Genomic DNA, 19,120 nt, shown 5'->3' with positions numbered 1-19,120 from the left:
ATCTGTACACATGAGACATCCTCTGTCCCGGGACCCTCACATCAGCACAGGAAAAACTCTGAACACTGAAACATTAACTGACAAAATTCTGCAAAATACCAACAGAAATTCAAGCCAATACTCATGTACAGCACTAATCCAGTTAGATCCATGCACAACAACAACAACAACAACAACAACACAGATTTAAAACACAGGATCCATGGATGGATTTTCATCTGGAGTTAGTCACGTCCTGGATTGTATCTCTTTGTTTTTTTAGTGTAATAGAGATATATCCAAGGGTTGGTGCAGCTGTTGAGGCTGGCCAGCAGCATGATGATGGCAAACACTGGACCTGTAAGAGAAAGAGAGATGGAACATTTGAGATATACCTGGTGGATCGTAGTAGTTTGTAGCACTTACTATATTCGGATTAGTCTGTTGCAATTATTGTTTTCGTAGTAATCTGCCTCTGCACTATACTTTTGCTCTGGCTTATGCTTTGAGATGCTTGTTTAAGAAAGGAGATGCACTTATGACTTCTGGTGACTAGTAGTTCTCTTGAATACCTATGTTGAATACACTTCCTGTAAGTCGCTTTGGATAAAAGCGTCTGCTAAATGACTGTAATGTAATGTAAATGTAATGTAATCTACACCATAGTGACATTAAATATGATGTAAGAGGCCTATTTGGTCCTCACTTAGACCAACCTTGACTAGGTGCACTGCCGGGGCTCCATGCAGACCACAACTGGACAACAAAGAATGGGCTCCAACACACTGTGTATGTCATTATAATAACGAATGTCATTTTCACAGTCTTCAGCATGGCGTTGGACACCCCCTTCGTGCCTGCTCGCCCTACCTGCAGCGCCTTTCTCTTCATGTTGAAGTAGATTGTTGTGCATATTCTTATTTGGCAAAAGAGCACAATGACTGAAGGCAGGACAAACACTGACAGAGTGATCCAGGTGATGTAGATCCTGCTCCCCCACGGCTCAATAAATGTAGCCCAGCAGTCGTTCAGGTTCTCCTCCACCTCCTTGAGAGAGAAGATGGAGATCTGAGGAGTGCTGAAGGCGAGAGAGATCAGCCACGCTGCGCCTATGGAGAGGTGTCTGCTGAAGGAGCCCTTCAAGAAGGAAACCATCGGCTTACACACCGCGTGGTACCGGTCTATGGTCATGGCGACTATCATGTACGTGGAGGCAAACATCCCCACCACCTGCAAGTATTTCACGGACCGGCACAGGAAGTCTGTGCCTCGGAACCTGTGCGTAATTTCCATGAGAAACTGCGGTAGGACTTGAAAAAAAGCGACCACCAGATCTGCCAAGCACAGGTGCAACAGGAACAGCTGGGTCTTTGTGTTTCTTTTTCGCCTCTTCCAAAGTGTGCCCAAGAAGAACAGATTGCCACATGTTGCAAGCACAAAAACCAAACCCAAAACCCCAGATCTGATGAGCGCAAAACGTCCATGCACTGTCCCACCCTCAACTGTTGCCTTTTCTGAACTGTTACTGAAGGAACCCATTTCATTCCTGGTGTTTCCAGTTTTTCCCGTAACTACTGGGTTCAAAATGACGTTTCTGTACAGTGAATCTCAGCATCTTCCATCTTTGCGCGCATGTTGCAAGTGACTGTGGCTCAGAGAAAGGAGGGGTGAGGGGGGTTCAGTCTACTCAGTGATGACTGATCATCAGACTTATGACATACAAAAACAGACATATTAAACAGGACTAGAATGTACCCCAATGGTAAAAGACCAGATCTGATTCACCTGTCTTATTGCAATAATCAAACCTATAACTTCAAAATGCACAACGAACCTTTGATTATTATTGTGACTCATCATCAAAATGAGTTACTGCTCTTTAACAATATATGCATCCTGTTATGGATTGCACATAATGTCTACTTACCACATCTAGCACACAGGACACAGATGCTTTACTAATTACTAAGTTACTAATTTCTGTATTAGACAACAAAGTGCTCATGCTCATTTAGTATTCAAATGTGTTCTATAGTAGAGTTAAAAATATCCATGTTTTTTTCCTCAGAGCTCCTTTGAAAATGATCAGCAACTGTTCTTCACAGTTGATTCCACATCGCTAATGGTTCTGAAAGAGCAACTGAGTGAACAACAACTGAATAATGAAAACCAAATATCACACAGTACTTCACTGCTGTTAGGGACATGCACATGCTTCATTATTGCACAATAATAAATGTAGGCTGAGAGCTGAAGGGAAAGTGTGATTACAGCTGTCTTACCGTCCCACTCAAAATATCATCTTAACGATGCTTTAAATCCGAGGATGCGACTTTTTGGAGTGTGAAGGTCATGCATTTCAAAATTTATAAATATGAATGAAAGGGGTAGTCAAGTGATAAAAGTGTAGGAGATGCAAGAGACATGTTAAAAAAGCAGCAGAGGCCAAAATATCCTGCAATTCCCATAATGCAACTCAATTGCTTCTGTCATTGTATTCTGGTCTGATGGTCTGTTCAATGCCCCCAGTTTATAGCTATATATATATATACGGTATATAATTTTCTCAGACCTTTGAAAGCTCAGAGAACACAATACCGCCTTCTTCACCGGCTGAGTAGTGTTCCTGTTAAATGCATGCACCACACAGAACATGTCCACTTCTGTCAATTGTATCTTTATTTTTTCTCTCTCTATACTTCATCAAAGTGTGCATTATATTGTAGCATAATGGACAGAGCTGTGTAGGCAGCAGTTACAAGTAGATGCTATGGATGTACAGTACAATCAGCGGACTGGAGCAGTGACAACAAAAGGAGAGACTAATAATAATAATACTGATGCCACCACTTCAGCCATGACAAATTTAATATAAGACTTCCTAGGTCATGACAGAAGGTTTACTAAAAAAAGGTGTAGTGTGTGTGTGAAGCAGAAACAATATGACATTGTAAAAGTTGATATTGTACTTGAAAGAGCTCCAGGTATTGCTTCCCAAGCAAGTGCAGTAGTTGACCAACTTTCTATTTGTTTATCACATTATTTCTGTGCCTGTATGCTGCAAAACAATAAATAAATATAATAGTATGTATAAGGCATCCGTAATTTGTTGCACTGGTCTTAGTGTGACCAATTTTCAATCTTACCATTTGAGTATAACCGTTTTACTTGATTACAACCCGGTGAGAAAAAAATGATTTAGCCGCCAGTGCACCTCCTTAAAGAAGTGATTTTCCTGTGAACAGCTGGACAAAGGCGGTTTCATTCCTCACAATGGGACTGAGATTTATTTGAAAAGGCACCTCCACATGCATTAACCTTTACCAGTGCAGCCAGTGGCCTATATCTGACGGATATATGTAATGTAATGATATATAATTATCATTACCAGTATTTTTAAACAAAATAAATGTGCACTGACTCACACGTTGTGTCACCCTGCTGATTCAAAAGCCATTATGTGTGTGTGTGTGTGTGTGTGTGTGTGTGTGTGTGTGTGTGTGTGTGTGTGTGTGTGTGTGTGTGTGTGTGTGTGTGTGTGTGTGTACATGTAAATTTTATTCAAGAAAGAGCTAATATGACTTTTCACAGCAGGAGAAGCCCAGCTGTAATCGAACAATGATGGCTGAATTCCATTTAGCTGCTTTCATTGCATGGTCCAGGTATCCTGCATGGTGGTTCACTGTCACTCCAACACCTGCTTTCAATAGAGCCATCATTAATGTTACTGGTAACACCTGTGCACTTGTTAGTATGAAAAGCCAACATGTCTGCTGTGCGATAAGGCCTACTGTGCAGCATTGCATTGGGTATTGATCGGACTTGGTATTGAACATGGGTTTCATTAACGCTCATACTATTTCTGTCAAGAAAGCGTTTTCAACATGAGATGCTATTGTTCTTTATGTCTCAAACGATGAATTACTTGTGGTCTTGAAAGCATTAACATGCTGGGCTTGCTGTGCTGTAGACTTTTGGTATCTTTGAATTACACTTGCTCCTTTGTTTTTGTTATTTATCCAGCACATTGCACTGCACCTTCTTTTGCACTTCTGGTTAGATGCTGAAACTGCATTTCGTTGTACTAGTACTTGTACTCTGTGCAATGACAATAAAGTTGAATATAATCTAATTTAATCATCTAATCTTTTTGTTGTTGCAGTGAAATATATTTTTTATTTATTATTTCAAATATGTTTGTCGACATCTAGTGGCACAACTAAAGCACTGCACTGTTACAGAGCCAAACATCGTCACATCCTCTCTTCTTCCTGTTTGTTTTTTCGTAGCAGCCGTTAGCACCCATACGTAGGCTGCACCGGTCCAGCACCACATTGAATGGAAAGCTTTGCCAGCACATTCTCTTCGTATGGTAAGAAGAGTTTTTACATTTGTATCCTAGCAACTCAGCTTTCAAACATCCGAGGTGTTATTTCAAACCATATACTCCAACACTAACGGCTACGATGGAGTGTAGCCGTTTGAATTAGCTCTCAGCCAACGGTTAACGGCACAGTCACTAAACGGTTAGACGTTAACGTAACCGCTACTAGCGTTTAACGTTTATTTTTTATTATTGAAGTTAGATAACATTACTTTTACATTTTTATATCGAAGTGACACTCTATAGAGCAACAATAAATTGAAAGACATTCAGTCAAATTTAATTCTGCCAACACTTTGAATGCATTTCTTCCAGTGGTTCGTCGTCACAGGTCCACCTGTCTCCGGAGCAACGTCTTGCTCTCAATCACGTCCGCCAGCCACTTCTCCCTGAACCTCGTCCTGCCGGGCGCGTGCACGAGCCTGTTTGACTCCACCACGAAGTGCACGTCCACGGGCAGAGTCCGGGGTTTGACGTTAGATATGCCCACGACGAAGTAGACGCTGGCTGTCCCCTGAATGGGTTTGCGGGAGGTCGGCGTACTAAAGCGGGCCCTGTAGTGGTAGAAGGTGTGGTGCTCCTCCTCGGTTGAGCAGAGGAAGGTCAGACTGTAGAGCCAGCAGGGCGGTATCTCCCAGGTGTGAATGTACTCCCCAATCTGCCTTTCCCCCACGTCGACTGTAAAGTCTTCGCACGCAACCCAGTTAATAGTAGTCATCTTCCTTTCCGGAGAGTCATCCACCTGCTCCATGACAGTGTGGGGGTGTCTCTCCAGCAACGCTTTCACAAGTTGAGCTGACTCTGTCGTCAAGTTCGGACTCAATGAGTCCTCTTCCATCCTCTCTTTGTAACAGTGGACAGCTTACAGGGCGTTCTGTTGCTGTGACCGGTTTCCATGGTTACCAGGATGCGCAGGGGTGGTTAAACGGAGCCCTCTGTTGGTCCACTTTCCATTTGCAGTATATGATACCCTGGTGATGACTGATTATCAGACTTATGACATACAAAAACAGACATATTAAACAGGACTAGAATGTACCCCAATGGTAAAAGACAAGATCTGATTCACCTGTCGTATTGCAATAATCAAACCCATTTCATTCCTGGTGTTTCCAGTTTTCCCCGTAACTACTGGGTTCAAAATGACGTTTCTGTACAGTGTCTAGTGTTGGCGCGGAGGAATCTCAGCATCTTCTATCTTTGCGCGCATGTTGCAAGTGACTGTGGTGGCTCAGAGAAAGGAGGGGTGAGGGGGGTTCAGTCTACTCCAGTGATGACTGATTATCAGACTTATGACATACAAAAACAGACATATTAAACAGGACTAGAATGTACCCCAATGGTAAAAGACAAGATCTGATTCACCTGTCGTATTGCAATAATCAAACCCATAACTTCGAAATGCACAACGAACCTTTGATTATTATTGTGACTCATCATCAAAATGAGTTACGGCTCTTTAACAATATATGCATCCTGTTATGGATTGCACATAATGTCTACTTACCACATCTAGCACACAGGACACAGATGCTCTTGCCTATTACTAATTTCTGTATTAGACAACAAAGTGCTCATGCTCATTTAGTATTCAAATGTGTTCTATAGTAGAGTTAAAAATATCCATGTTTTGTCCTCCGATCTCCTTTGAAAATGATCAGCAACTGTTCTTCACAGTTGATTCCAATTCATTGTTTTCTATGTTTTTTTTTTTTTTCAGGAAAGCAGCAAGATGACCCTCTTAAATGGCATTTCTACCATAGCCTGCTGATGGCAGAGAGTCGGCCAGAATGCTGCATCGTTTTTACACAGACGTTAATCATCCCATCGGCCGATAAACTTCAAGTTCTCCACTGCTGTTCCGAGTGAGCCAGCAAACGCATGTCGCGAATCAGGAGCACACTGGACAGTGTCACCAAGGCAGTAGGCAGCACTGACCTCATCTCCAAGTTCTCCCGCCTAAAGCCTGGCAGCGCCGCAGTCGACAGCACCCATGCGGAAAAGGTTCTGGTCAAAAACGAGACTTTAACCTCTGACAACACAGCTACGGCCTCGCCGGCTAAAACCACCATGAAGGAAGAAGAAGACGGCGAGAGGAACACAGCGGAGGAAGAGTCACACAAGCTACGGCAGCAAGATACAGAACATCCTTTTGTCGCCACTAAGAAGTCCACATCAGGTTTGGCCTCAGCAGCAAATGCATCTGCATCAAGCTCTTCCTCGACTACGGCAAAACAATCTATGCCGCTATTTCACCCAGCGGCTCTGTCTACCAACATGGACGAGACCTACACAACGCTTGCTCAGCACATCAATAGTTACTTTGGCACCAGCACACAAGAGGAAGAAGGAGAAAACGGTCTTCCACAGCTGCAGCACAGAGAAGTGGGTAATCCCGTTTCTGAGCCCACTCTGAGTGCTGTCGCTCGGACGAGGGACAGCATTCCTACTATGTCTTTAGTGGCAGAGGCTAAAAGTGTTGAAGCAACCACTACCTCTCCTCCTACTGCCTCTTCACCTCCTTCAAAAGAGCTCAGCTCTCCAGCAGGGATGCCCTCCTCTGATATCCCTGTGACTGAAAGTGCAGCTCAGTCCATCCCTGCGCCTGCCACCTCATCCAAAAAAGGCTTCACCCATTATCTTTCCTACCCTCGGCCCAGCGTTCAAGCGTTTGTCGGCAGCTACATCACACCCCTGGTCCCCAAATTCAGAAGTAATTCCAAAAGCATTGCAGCTGAAAGAGACACGTCTTCAAGAGTTGCTGCGGAAGAGCCCACTGTGGACAAGGCGAGACAGAAAGCAGACAGTGAAGAGGAGAAAGCGGATAAAGTGAAGCAACAACAACTGTTGACTCAGAGGGAGAAGGTAAGGCGCTCAGTATAGTTATAATAAAAGTTGAACGCTTTTGTTTCAGAAGAAATTGAGACATTTTAAAGTGAAAAGTGTTGGATGGCTTATATTCATCAGATTGTCCTAATGTTTATTACATGGTGTATATTTGTCATGCAGATAATAGCCAGGGTGAGTGTAGACAACAGGACAAGAGCCCTGGTGAAAGGCCTGCAGAGAGTCACTGATGTCAAGCTCCTCACCAGTCGAGTGGAGGAGCTCAGCTTTCACATCCTGGAGTTCCCCGAGACGCGAGGTGTAGCTATCAAGGTTAGTGTCAGAATTTCTTATGAACTCTGCAGTTCAGTGTAATGTCAGCTGTATTGCATAGTCACTAAATGTTTAAGAGGAAAGTCTCAGTCAAGTATATTTGTGTATAATTGTGACCTTTTAGGAGAGTGTTCTGCCCTCCCTGCTGCGATTGCGCCAGGCCAGAGACCTGCCTCTCCAGGCTGCTGTGAGGGAAGCACTGGCCCTGGTTGGCTACAATGAACCAGTAAAAGGAAGAGGAATTCGGGTCCTGGCCATAGATGGAGGCGGAACAAGGTAAATCTATATCGGGTAAAAAAATAAAAGTCACAAGGAAAGTGTAATTTATTAGATTTTCCTGTTCTATAAGCAATATATGAGCAGTAGTAACATGTGTGCCTAAAGAAATGAGTGCCACTTCCAGAATTTTAAAATATACCAACAGAAAATATAGAGAAAACAAAGTTACAGTGCTTTGTAACAGTTTGAATACTAATACTGTGACTACTAATAAGTCACAAATGATATAAACTAATTTGGTTCTATTACACAGAGAAATACATAGTTAGATATCATTGCAGGCCTACTGTAAAAGACCACTTCTATATGTTTGTCGTAGTGGATCAAATATAACCGCTGCATATTCGTCAGTCTAGGTTTGTAAACATTGTGCCTCTGTTACAGGGGACTGCTGGCCCTCCAAACTCTCCAGAAACTGGAGAACATGACTGGCAAACGAATCCACCAGCTGTTTGACTACATCTGTGGAGTCAGCACGGGTATATTGTCATTGATGTTTATTGTTTGTAAAACATTTTCTTCCCTTTTACTCTTTTTTTTTTACCCCACATAGGAATGTACGTGAACTTGTGATACTCCCTTCCTCACTGGCACATCACAGTTGTTTCCCTCTGCTTTAGGTGCTATTTTGGCCTTCATGCTGGGAATTTTTCAAATCCCCTTAGAGGAGTGCGAGGAGATGTACAGGAAGCTTGGCTCGGATGTCTTCAAACAGAATGTCATCGTTGGAACCGTTAAGATGGGCTGGAGCCATGGTTTCTATAACAGTGAAATATGGGAAAACATCCTCAAGTTAGTCTGCAGGGCTCTTTCATCCTTTTTTTTCTTTGTATTTACATTCTTTTACAACTTTCTTTCATCCTGTATTTCAAAGACACTTGGGAAGTCTATATATAGCATTTATAGTTGGCTGTGTCTTTAATCTGTTCTCTCTAGGGAACGCTTGGGTGAGGGGCGTATGATTGAGAGTGCCAGGGACCCACACTGCCCTAAAGTAATCCAATTTACTTTTTAGCCCTCTTCTGTCTGGTTAAACACTTTTCTATGTTCATGAGTTCATGTTATTTGAGGATGTTTATTTGCAGTATAACCATACAGAGAGACACACAAGTGCTATTGTTTAAGATAAATTACTTGGCATGTCCCTCTCTAAATATGTCCTTTGTGTGTCCACAAGGTGTCAGCAGTGAGCACCATTGTGAACAGGGGTTTACCTCTGAAGGCCTACACGTTTAGGAACTACAGACTCATGCCAGGAGTGAGATCTCACTACATTGGAGACTGCAACCACAAAATGTGGCAGGCTATCAGGGCCTCTTCTGCCGCCCCAGGCTACTTCCAGGAATTTGTGCTTGGAAAAGACTTGCATCAGGTACGATACGGAACTGAGAGAAGTTGGGGATGTCTTTGATAAGTTTAGTCATCTGATTTTGAATATTGAAGTTTGAAGTTGAAGAAAAAGGAGGTTTATAATAACACAGGTTGCAGAGTAGATGATGCGTTTGGGAACTGGAAGATTGCAGCAACATTATCAATTATGTTTGGTCATTGTCCTTGGAGGAGATTTTCCCCTTTTAAATTTTCATTAGCAGTGGCACGGATCGCCATAGTGATCTAAGAAGTTACAATTCCCTGAGCGCGAGTTTAGTGTGAGAGGGTAATTTCCTGGAATCATACCAATCGATACACTTCCACTGTGGCACTGCGTTGCCTAGAGGCAAGGACAAAAGCACCAAGGTTTTACTGCACTCTGTATTCCTGTGTGTGTGTGTGTGTGTGTGTGTGTGTGTGTGTGTGTGTGTGTGTGTGTGTGTGTGTGTGTGTGTGTGTGTGTGTGTGTGTGTGTGTGTGTGTGTGTGTGTGTGTGTGTGTGTGAAGGTTTGTTTCACTTTTTCCAAACCCATAAACTTGAAGTCAGTCCCTTAATTGTTAAACAGAATAGAGTGCTGACATATTCTTGTCGGCCAACCCCAGAAGTTAGCATCGCCTTGATTCACTTGACAAAAAGCCTATGGGATTATTCCATTCCGAATGTTGTTCCGCAAGATAATCTTTACAAATGAACACTACTTTTATTGTTTTTGAAGCGTGAATGCAATGCAATGTAAAGTAAAAAGCTACAGACTTTTTGTGAGTTTCCAAAACAAGTCTGTGAAGGCGGATTATTTGTCTTCATGACGTTTTGTAGTCTCATTTAGCTACTTGTTAGCAATCGCCTTTTAAAGGCCGGTAAAAGCTTCAAAATTCATAAGAGGGGTATTTACTGACAAGACAAGGGAACCGGGAGTGCAAACATACAAACTCATTTCCGGGTTTTAGGACTTATTCCTGCAGCACTCTATGGGATGGAGGTCCTTGGACACGGCCTGTGTGCCCCCCAAACATCAAGGTTCTCTGCTTCTTATGACTTAGCCATCTTGCAGAGAAATGAAAATCTTCTGATTTGAATCCACATAAAAGAAAATATCCATAGGGATTCCTGTCTGTCAAATCAACACATTTGAAAAGCATTTTTCAGGTGATTCAAAAAAAAAAAAATAATACAAAGTAATAATTGATATGTTTGGATACAGTAGTGTCTCACTGTCCTGCTTAAGTATGTTTGAGGAAGACATAACTGCTTCTCCTGGCTACCTAATAAATCATTAGGTTCAGTAATGGTAGATTTTAGGCTTAAGTTTATTGAATGACAAGCAGACTGCTGAGCCATCTGATAAATTACTATAAAGTTTATAGCATCAATGTATTTTGCTTTCTAACACTTTTATAATGCTAGGGTCCATATCACAGAGTGCCTTTATTTTATGCCATTGGATTATTAGGCCAGATATCTTTAGATGGTCTTTATGGGCAGCAATTATGCTCAAGGCTTAGCTTCTTTTTGATAACCTACTTAAGCAAAATTAGCCTTGTCCCTGCTTCTAACAAGTATTTCTCTCCCCTGCCATTTCCTAATGTGAGAGTTCTGGTAGACAGCACAATGTTTTAGTCATTAACAGATCCTAATCTCCAGTCCCGTTCTGCATGTTTATTGAACTAAGCCTTGATTCTACTCTGCAGTTAGAATGAAAACAAATGACCTGTTAGTCGTTTGCCCAAGCTCAAGCTTTTCCAGCTACTAATTTAGCAAAGTGAAAAATGTAACCATAATCTCTAACCCCCAAAACTATGCTAGTTTTGCTACTAATGTATTAACAAGACAGAAATCTGATTATATTCTATAAAATAACATGCTTAATGAGCATGATCAGTCTCCAGAATTCAATGAACTAAAGATCTGTACTGCATATACTAATATGTTTATATATTTGATTTGGATAGGACTACCATCTCTAATGCAAGTTGTTTTTTTATTTCCATTTGCATGTATGATATTCTTTTGTACGTTGTATTCTGTTTGCACATTTCTGTTCCCGTTCACATGTCTGCAGGAAGTTGTTTCCCATGCACTGGGATGAGATGACAGAAGGGATGGAAAGATGGAGAATGAATGAGTTGTATGTTTGTGCGTGTGTGTGTTCTTCACATTCCCCTTGGAGCTGCATAGTCTTTCATTGACAGTTTGAGCTACCGTTGCCACCCACAGGTCTCACCACTACTCTAGTTTTCAACACTAGCAGCGGTATTTCCCAGGAGAATTCTACCATTGCAGGCCATCAGACATACAATTATACACACATAAGCAGAGTGGAGACTCCCACAGACTCGATGTATAGGTACAGTTCAAATGTTTTCCCAGAGCTGTAGTTCTTAATCATCAGCAAACAATTATTATTAGGCAATGGCAGTAATTTGCCTGCTTGAGGATGCTGCAGCATTTTGCAGCATGTCTTTAATGCGTTGTCATTAGATGCAGGCTAGATGTCATTCAGTTAGGTGAGACCCCGGGGTGGGAGGTTGAGGGTCAGAGCTGAGGAGCAGCTGTGTAATTAACCTGCTGTTTCCAAAAAATGCAAATGTTCCACTGTTATAATAGCTTGAGGGTACATGAGGGTGAACAGCTTTACAATTAGGCTAAGAATGATGTGTTTTGGGCAGTGTTGTCCCATAATAATACCAGGGCAGCAGAGTGGACCTGTCTCTCATAGACAGACATTGGAGTTCATATAATTCAATAAGTTTCCTAGAACAACATATTATACCTATTCTAGTGTTTCCTAACTAACTAAGATTACGAAAGGAAGTTGAATAAATAAAATGATGTAAATGTAACGTACTGAAAGATTTCATTGGGTATTTATCCGCATCCATGTTTATTGGGTCTGTGTGTGGGATTATTTGCTTTATCCCTGAAGAGGAAGTGGATTAAAGCCTTTTGCATTCTTTTCTACTGCCCACCCTTTGTAGAGGCGTGGAAATGACCTTTCCCCTTTCTCTGTTGGGGAGGGTCGGACCTCTTGTGTGCCACACTCACCATGTCTATTAATCCTAGCCAAAAGCCCTTCAGTTGTTGGATATAGTCCAAAACTGGACTCGGGGAAAGACTGAGAAAGAGCGTTTAGCACTAAATTGGTCCAGGCTTCCATTCAGCTTGATTGTCCTCGTTCTGTCATTGTTGGCACGATTTGAGATTAGCAACTCTTTCATGAATCCAGTTATAGTATTTATATAAAAAGCACAGAATTTGTGATTAGCTTCTAAATTAAGTCAGGAAGATTAGAATTCTCAAATGCAATAAGCTGTACCAACAAAGCTTAAATCAGGGTAATGCCGTAATTAGACACTTCATTTGACGTAATTCCAGACCAAATTACTAGAAAAGGACTTATTTTAGCTGTTGATAGCTGCTTAAAAGAGACAGCTTGTTTACTTCTGAATAAACAGGGCTGTTTGCCAGCACAGCACATCTCTGGCCAGAGAGCTTCTTTTCCTCAGGCCCAAAGCTGTACTGCTCTGGGACAGCTTGTCCACTTCACCTCATTTGTCCCCTACTGGCTGTCACAACAAATATATTACAACTAGAGGAACATTCTATACATACAAAGTGTCCTATATGTGCATTAACCTTGCATAGTACACAGCCTTGACTGATGCAGTGCTGAAGGTGACTTTACAGTTTCTAGAATCCCATCAACCAAAGTGGCCTCTGGTTTAACTTTCTGCCCTGCCTCAGTTGCCATGGAAATAAGACATTAACATGGGGGAAATTGTCGTCCTTCTTTCATTACGTTGGTGGTTCTCATTTCCTTTATCATTTCCCTTCCCATCCGTCATCTCCTTTTAGGATGGAGGACTCCTAATCAACAACCCCACAGCTTTGGCCATCCATGAGTGCAAGTGTCTGTGGCCCAACACACCACTGCAGTGCGTGTTGTCTCTGGGCACGGGACGGTACGAGACGGCAGGCAACAACAGCACGACCTACACCAGCCTCAAGACCAAGCTCAGCCACGTCATCAGCAGTGCCACGGATACCGAGGGTAGGTAACACACAAAATGTTGTTTGCATGTGTTTGACGGCCCACACACATTTATTTTTAAACCCCAGATTAGAGGCGGGTGGTCACGGGCGGTGTAATGCACTGCGATTTCTCTTTTTCAGTGCAGTCTCTTGAAATGTAAACCAAAAGAGGAAATGCCTGCAACTAGTGTCAAAACATGGATAGCTTAAGACCTCCATCCTTCTTTCAGAGGTGCACACCATGCTGGACGCGCTCCTGCCGCCTGACACATACTTCCGCTTCAACCCCTACATGAGCGAGGACATCCCGTTGAACGAGAGCCGCACGGAGAAGCTGAACTTCCTGAAGGTCGAGGGGGAGCGTTACCTGGAGCGCAACGAGGCCAAGCTGAGGAAGGCGGCTAGCGTGCTGAGCCAGGAGAAGAGCACCATCCAGAGACTGGCCGAGTGGGCCAAGCTCAAGGCTAACATGTACGAGGGCCTCCCCTTCGTCTCCAAGCTGTAGTTATTGGCCTCACAACTGTTTGACCTCAAGTGAGTTTTTAAGGTAAGAAGACATGGAGTGTAAAAATTCCTAAGACATTAAAGATCAGGGGGCAAACTGGACACATTTTTTGTTCACATTTTGATCATCTAACTACATTAAAATGACCGTTTTAGAGATGTATAATTATGTTAATTCATCAAAAAGACAAAAGTATACTGTAAATAATAGTGTGAAATTACATATGTGATGAAATTTGTTTTTTGTGGGACAGAATGTGTTTAGGATGGAGACAGAATGATATACTTTGAAAAGAATTAAGCAAGTTTTGACACTGATGAAATCAGTGAAATGGATGTGTTCATAAATTTATGAATTTTAAGATGGTTAAAAGTGTTGGCTGACTGAACGCACACTGACGGTAACATGACACTGACACATGACCGTATTATGAAAAACAATGGAAATATAACTAGTTATTTTGTAAATAACAATTAAAAAGATTTTCAATTTAAGTTACTTGAATACATTAAGATGTAATTGATACATGATTGCACAGTGAGAATATAAACATTCAACTTATTTATTAAGACCTCATGCACTTTGTAATTCTTAACCTTGAAAATGTAAATAATATTTGAAGTAATTGTCGTTTATTAGAGTGCTCTCCTTGCTAGAATTTAAGAATACCACTAAAGAAATACTGATGATTCCTAATGTCCCTTTGCTGTATTGACACATACGGACACTGAAATCTGTTTCCAATACTTATGATTAAGTGTCAGAACGCGATTATAGTTTCGCTCATGATACAAAGCATGTTCTCCATTTTGCTCCATTATTCATTCAGACGCTTCTGCTTTTAACCTCAAGCCTGAATTCCTCAGCCCTGGCTCTAGTTGTTGCACACTTTATACATTTGACACACTTTTTACATTGTGAGAATCCTAATTGCCCTGATTCCTCCCTGCTTTATTCCTTGGTGGAATCCAAAAAGAAAAAAATGTCAAGAAAAAATAAAGCTTGGGTTTTGTAACCTTGATCAAATATTCTCTTTGGACTTCTGTTTGATTTGTTTTAAATATCTGTTTATATTTTGAATGGATATAGAATAGAATATATGTCACAGTAATGTATGTCTTTTCCTTTTTTTCCTTTTACATTCTGATACCATACATACAAAGCAAACACGTCTCAAAGAGCCCAACAATAGAGTTGTCACAAAGGAATGCTAAGTGTCTTCCGATGATGAATTGCCTTTTTTCAAAATCGCACACGTTGATTTCCTGCTTTATTGTTTTGATCCCATTGAAGATCCACTCAAATTCCATAGCGTCATTCCTCCCAGTCACACTGTTGTTACCCCAATCAACGGGAACAATACGCCACGAGGAGGCATGCCTACAAACCCCCACAACAATGACGGATGTCAGAAAGATTAAGAACGATATGTCTTGACTGATGCCTCTCTCCTGGTGTCAAACGGTCAGAGTGATAACGGGCTTGACTGAGAGATTGATGGCACCTTTTTCTTCAATGCCAGTTTGAGGTCTGATTCATGGCCGTGTTCCTTACACTTGGCCTTGCTCCAGAAGGGGCTTTTCAGTGGGTAAACGAACTAGGGAGTCGACAAGAGTGAACCTCAAAAAGGTGGGTTAACATAATGTATTTCTCAATGCATAATCAATGAGGAGCACAAAAATGTTTCGTTTCTTTATAAAGAAAGCACAGAGTGGGCAGGGTCGAGCACTATTTGTCACAATTGCCAAGTTTTGAGTCAAATACTTTCTATAACATTGTTAGAACAAGACAGTTTTCATTGTTCGTGTTCTGATACAGAACTGGAATAGGTTTTTGCAGGGCTCACTCTTCAGGTGATATTTTTGTTGATTCTGAAAGCTTAATTAAAGAGCCGGTTTGGAGACTGGAGGGTCTTTGTCTTTGTTTGTCAGACAAATGAGGTGACCGTGAGATTAACACTCTCTGGCGATGTGCATCCTGTTGGAAATTTCCTTGAGGCCAAAGTACCAAGGTAAAGTGAAGTCTGCCAGGCTGTGTTTACATGAAGAAGTGGGAGAAAGAGATATATATTTAGTTCACACCACAGCACTATTAGTTGCATGTTGTGGTAGGAGTTGTCAGTCTCTCCTCCTCCTACTCCTCCTCCTCCTCCTGAAGCAGAATTAGATTGTCTGGTCTTATGGTGTTCCCTAGCAACCGTTATAGTTCCCTTCTCGTTTACAATCCTCTAAATGTATGTGTGCCCACGTTTGCCTAAAATTGTCCCTGATCTCGCAAAAATATGTTACGCAATCTCTTTTGTGCTGCCCTGGTAAGTGGGTTTTTGGCAGTTGACATCGTAAAGCACAAAAAGTTTGCCATCAATATTTCCCCTCTTGTTTTTCAAGCTCCTTCAGTTGGCATGCACTGTTTTGTTAACTTAACGTCTGCCAGGATGTGGAATCTTCTTAAACAAACAGCGCAGCATGTGAGTAAAAGTTTGTACGAGTTGTCTCACCTTGTTTTTGTCATCGCTCTGCTGTTTTTTTAATGCACTGCAGTGTGAGAGCCTCACCCAATGGGCTTTAGATGCAAATATATAAAACCGTATAAATGTAACAAGAGACCACCACTAAACATGTGATCTTAATCTAGGAGGATACAGTAGTTCAAACGATACAAATAAACCAGCAAATATGTCAAATACGAAAATTCAATTCAGTAACTTTTCCTTCCTGCTGATCCGTGTCTTCTTACCTGGGTCATCTCAGGATATGTAGCTCTCTGACCAAGTTAGGAAGGATGTTGTGTAAATGTTAACAGTAAGGGAAGCTGGTATCTGGAAGCTGTAAAAAAACAAAAAACATTGTTGTACTATAATATATCCTGGACCTGTACAAACTGGTTTTGAAGTACACAGATCTCTAGAGTAGGCTTGGCGTAGATCCTAAAAATGTTAAATGATACAACAATTTCCCTTCAGCTCACAATTAGAATGAAAATAATAAAGTGCCTTTGAGTATTTCACAGTCCACAGCGGTATGTGTGTAATGTCACACTGCTAAACAAAAAACCGCCAGTCGTCATGTCTCTTCATTGACAAGAGACGGCAGAACAGTTAACACTGCGGTGTGGATCTCCACAGATCTCTGCCAGCCGGTTAGTGCGGGGACACACCTGCACACACAAGCATCCTATTTGTCCAACAGCGCTGCATGAATGTCAAACATCACCGTCCGTGCCAACCGTTGCAATGTTTGTACGGTGTAAACTTGGATCTTCTGGCATTAAGATGCATGGAAAGATAAACTCAAGTTTTCAAAGTCACACCCATGGAGAGCAATAACACATTAACTTCAGTGAGCTTGTGCATAACGTTGTTAGATTTCTGCATATATACAGACACCCAAACACATTTTCATCCCAATACATTCTGTGAGAAGAGCTCCATTGCTTAAACTCATCTTTGTCTTGGTCCCAGCCTTCCCCCAGGACTTACCACCAAACCGTACATATATACCCTTTTTCCCCACACGGCGCTGATGACCTGAAGTGTGAATAATAGTGGCGGTAAAAGCCGTGTTCCATAAAAAATTATGTGGAAATCTGTGGTTTAAACAGATGTCAAGTAGATTATTTTCATCACTCATGTGGCTGGTAGACAAAGAGAGTGAGAGAGAGTGGACATTACTGGTATTGACGGGTGTTGATGACGGGGCCTCCATGTGTGCGAGACATGCTTGGTCTGTCCCAGGTTGGAAGTGAGTGATGTGTGAGGGGGTGGGGGGGTGTACACACACACACGCACACACGCACACACACACACACACACACACACCCCCAGCTGCCATGTTGTGCAGTTAGAAATGTGACATGGATTGGTGGGCAAGTAATGATAATGTAATGTGCAGCGGGGCGTTTGACACCAGCTCCACCGTGTCAGTGTCTGCATGAGACACCTGTCCTGTGTTGATGGCAGAGAAACACCTGTGTCTCGTATCCAACATTGGAAATATACATAACCTGCACATTTACATCTAATTTACCCACATTAAACACTCACATGCAGCATTTAAACTACCCTGTATGGACTTCCCAAGTTTTACTTATTTTGAGGGGATTTTAAAGCTTCATAGTTGAGTTGAAAGTAATAAGATTACAGGGTACATTGCCTAAGGGTACATTTCTTATACCATTTTGCACAAACATCTGCATTAGGTATTTACATCATCGAGATACCAGAGGAACCAGTGATTAATGTGCTTAATTGTAACATTTCAAACAATTTTATAAATATTAAAAGGAAAGTATTTACCTATGCTGTCAAATAAATATAAAACTCTGGCGTAAAACCTGTTAATACATATATAAGAAATAAAGATTAAAAGATAGGCCTCCTACTAGAGAACACAATAACTCCATCATGATTCCCACAGATGGACAGCGCTACATGTGACTTTTTACAGGAACACAGAGAGCTTTCATTAAATACAGTAAGGAACAACAAGGGAACTCAGCAGGGTTATTGTTTATTTCACACATATCTTCCTGCAGTACCCACTGTTGCCGCCTGTTAAAATGGGGTCGCTGTAGTTGCGATTTTTTTCTGCACCGGATTGGCACCGACCTACAGATAGTGGGTGGAAATACAGAGATATCACTCCGAAATAATCTCCATATACCAGAAATAAAGTCGAGACTGGAGTCCTCCAATGTAGCCATACATATTAGACCAAAATAAATGTAGGTCCACAGTAAGATTGCTTTCTTTTAATTCATTTACGTATTAATTTTTGTATTTATTACATATACAGAAATGTGGTGCATTGGGCATCCTTGCAAGACGTCTTATACTAGCTGCCACCATACATAATTAGCCGAATGCAATTCATCTTTGAGTAATTCTCGAAATAAAACAAAACATTTAAAAACAAAAACGTATGTGTAGACCTAAATATGTATCAACATGCCTGTTTTCCACAAGGGAAACACTGGGAATAAATGAGGCACCACGCAGACATACATAGAAACGGTCTCTAAAGTGGGCAAGGTTTTCGCTCAGAGGTGCGTCGTCCTCACAAAATCATAGACGATCTTTGTCGCTGCTGGTTTTTGACAGCGGCGGGGGAGCTGGTGAGGAGAGTGGAGGAGCCGTGTGGACCACAGCTTGCTGCTGCAGCGGCTGAGGGGGGACGGACACACACTAGACAGGCACGGTCCCTCACACACACATACACACATACATATACACACACACACACATACACCTCATCATTTTTCTACAGCATCAACACACACTCACTGCCGGGGGAGGAATCAGGAGCCGGTTTGCAGCAGACGGTGAGTTTTACCAATGCCTCTTTTTCTTTTTCTTGAAGATGGAGATTGCATTTTCCACCCCGTTGTCTTCAGTATTAACACATTTTGCTTGAGA

General features: G+C 41.8%; 3 protein-coding genes across 3 annotated transcripts; 1 reads left to right on the top strand and 2 right to left on the bottom strand.

Annotated features, from left to right (window-relative positions):
* Positions 1-129: 129 nt before the first annotated feature.
* avpr2l (arginine vasopressin receptor 2, like) lies at positions 130-1,518 on the bottom strand. The gene is made up of 2 exons (XM_054625077.1): positions 696-1,518; positions 130-337 (listed from the first exon to the last, which is right to left on the bottom strand). The coding sequence occupies exons 1-2, from the start codon at positions 1,516-1,518 to the stop codon at positions 225-227; spliced, it is 936 nt and encodes a 311-aa protein (XP_054481052.1). The 3' UTR covers positions 130-224.
* Positions 1,519-4,266: 2,748 nt separating this feature from the next.
* Positions 4,267-14,708, top strand: pnpla8 (patatin-like phospholipase domain containing 8). Its single transcript, XM_054624545.1, has 10 exons — positions 4,267-4,351; positions 6,084-7,228; positions 7,373-7,522; positions 7,647-7,798; positions 8,186-8,280; positions 8,422-8,593; positions 8,738-8,795; positions 8,979-9,173; positions 13,026-13,221; positions 13,433-14,708. Exons 2-10 carry the CDS (start codon positions 6,245-6,247, stop codon positions 13,705-13,707), a joined length of 2,277 nt encoding a protein of 758 aa, XP_054480520.1. The 5' UTR covers positions 4,267-4,351; positions 6,084-6,244; the 3' UTR covers positions 13,708-14,708.
* Positions 4,689-5,201, bottom strand: akap14 (A-kinase anchoring protein 14). Its single transcript, XM_054625076.1, has one exon. The coding sequence runs from the start codon at positions 5,199-5,201 to the stop codon at positions 4,689-4,691; it is 513 nt and encodes a 170-aa protein (XP_054481051.1).
* Positions 14,709-19,120: the final 4,412 nt, after the last annotated feature.

Source organism: Anoplopoma fimbria, chromosome 23 (genome assembly GCF_027596085.1).
Source record: "Anoplopoma fimbria isolate UVic2021 breed Golden Eagle Sablefish chromosome 23, Afim_UVic_2022, whole genome shotgun sequence".
NCBI classification, from domain to species: Eukaryota; Metazoa; Chordata; class Actinopteri; order Perciformes; family Anoplopomatidae; genus Anoplopoma; species Anoplopoma fimbria.
The sequence above is the reverse complement of the archived record's forward strand: the minus strand, read 5'-3'. Positions and strand labels throughout refer to the sequence as shown.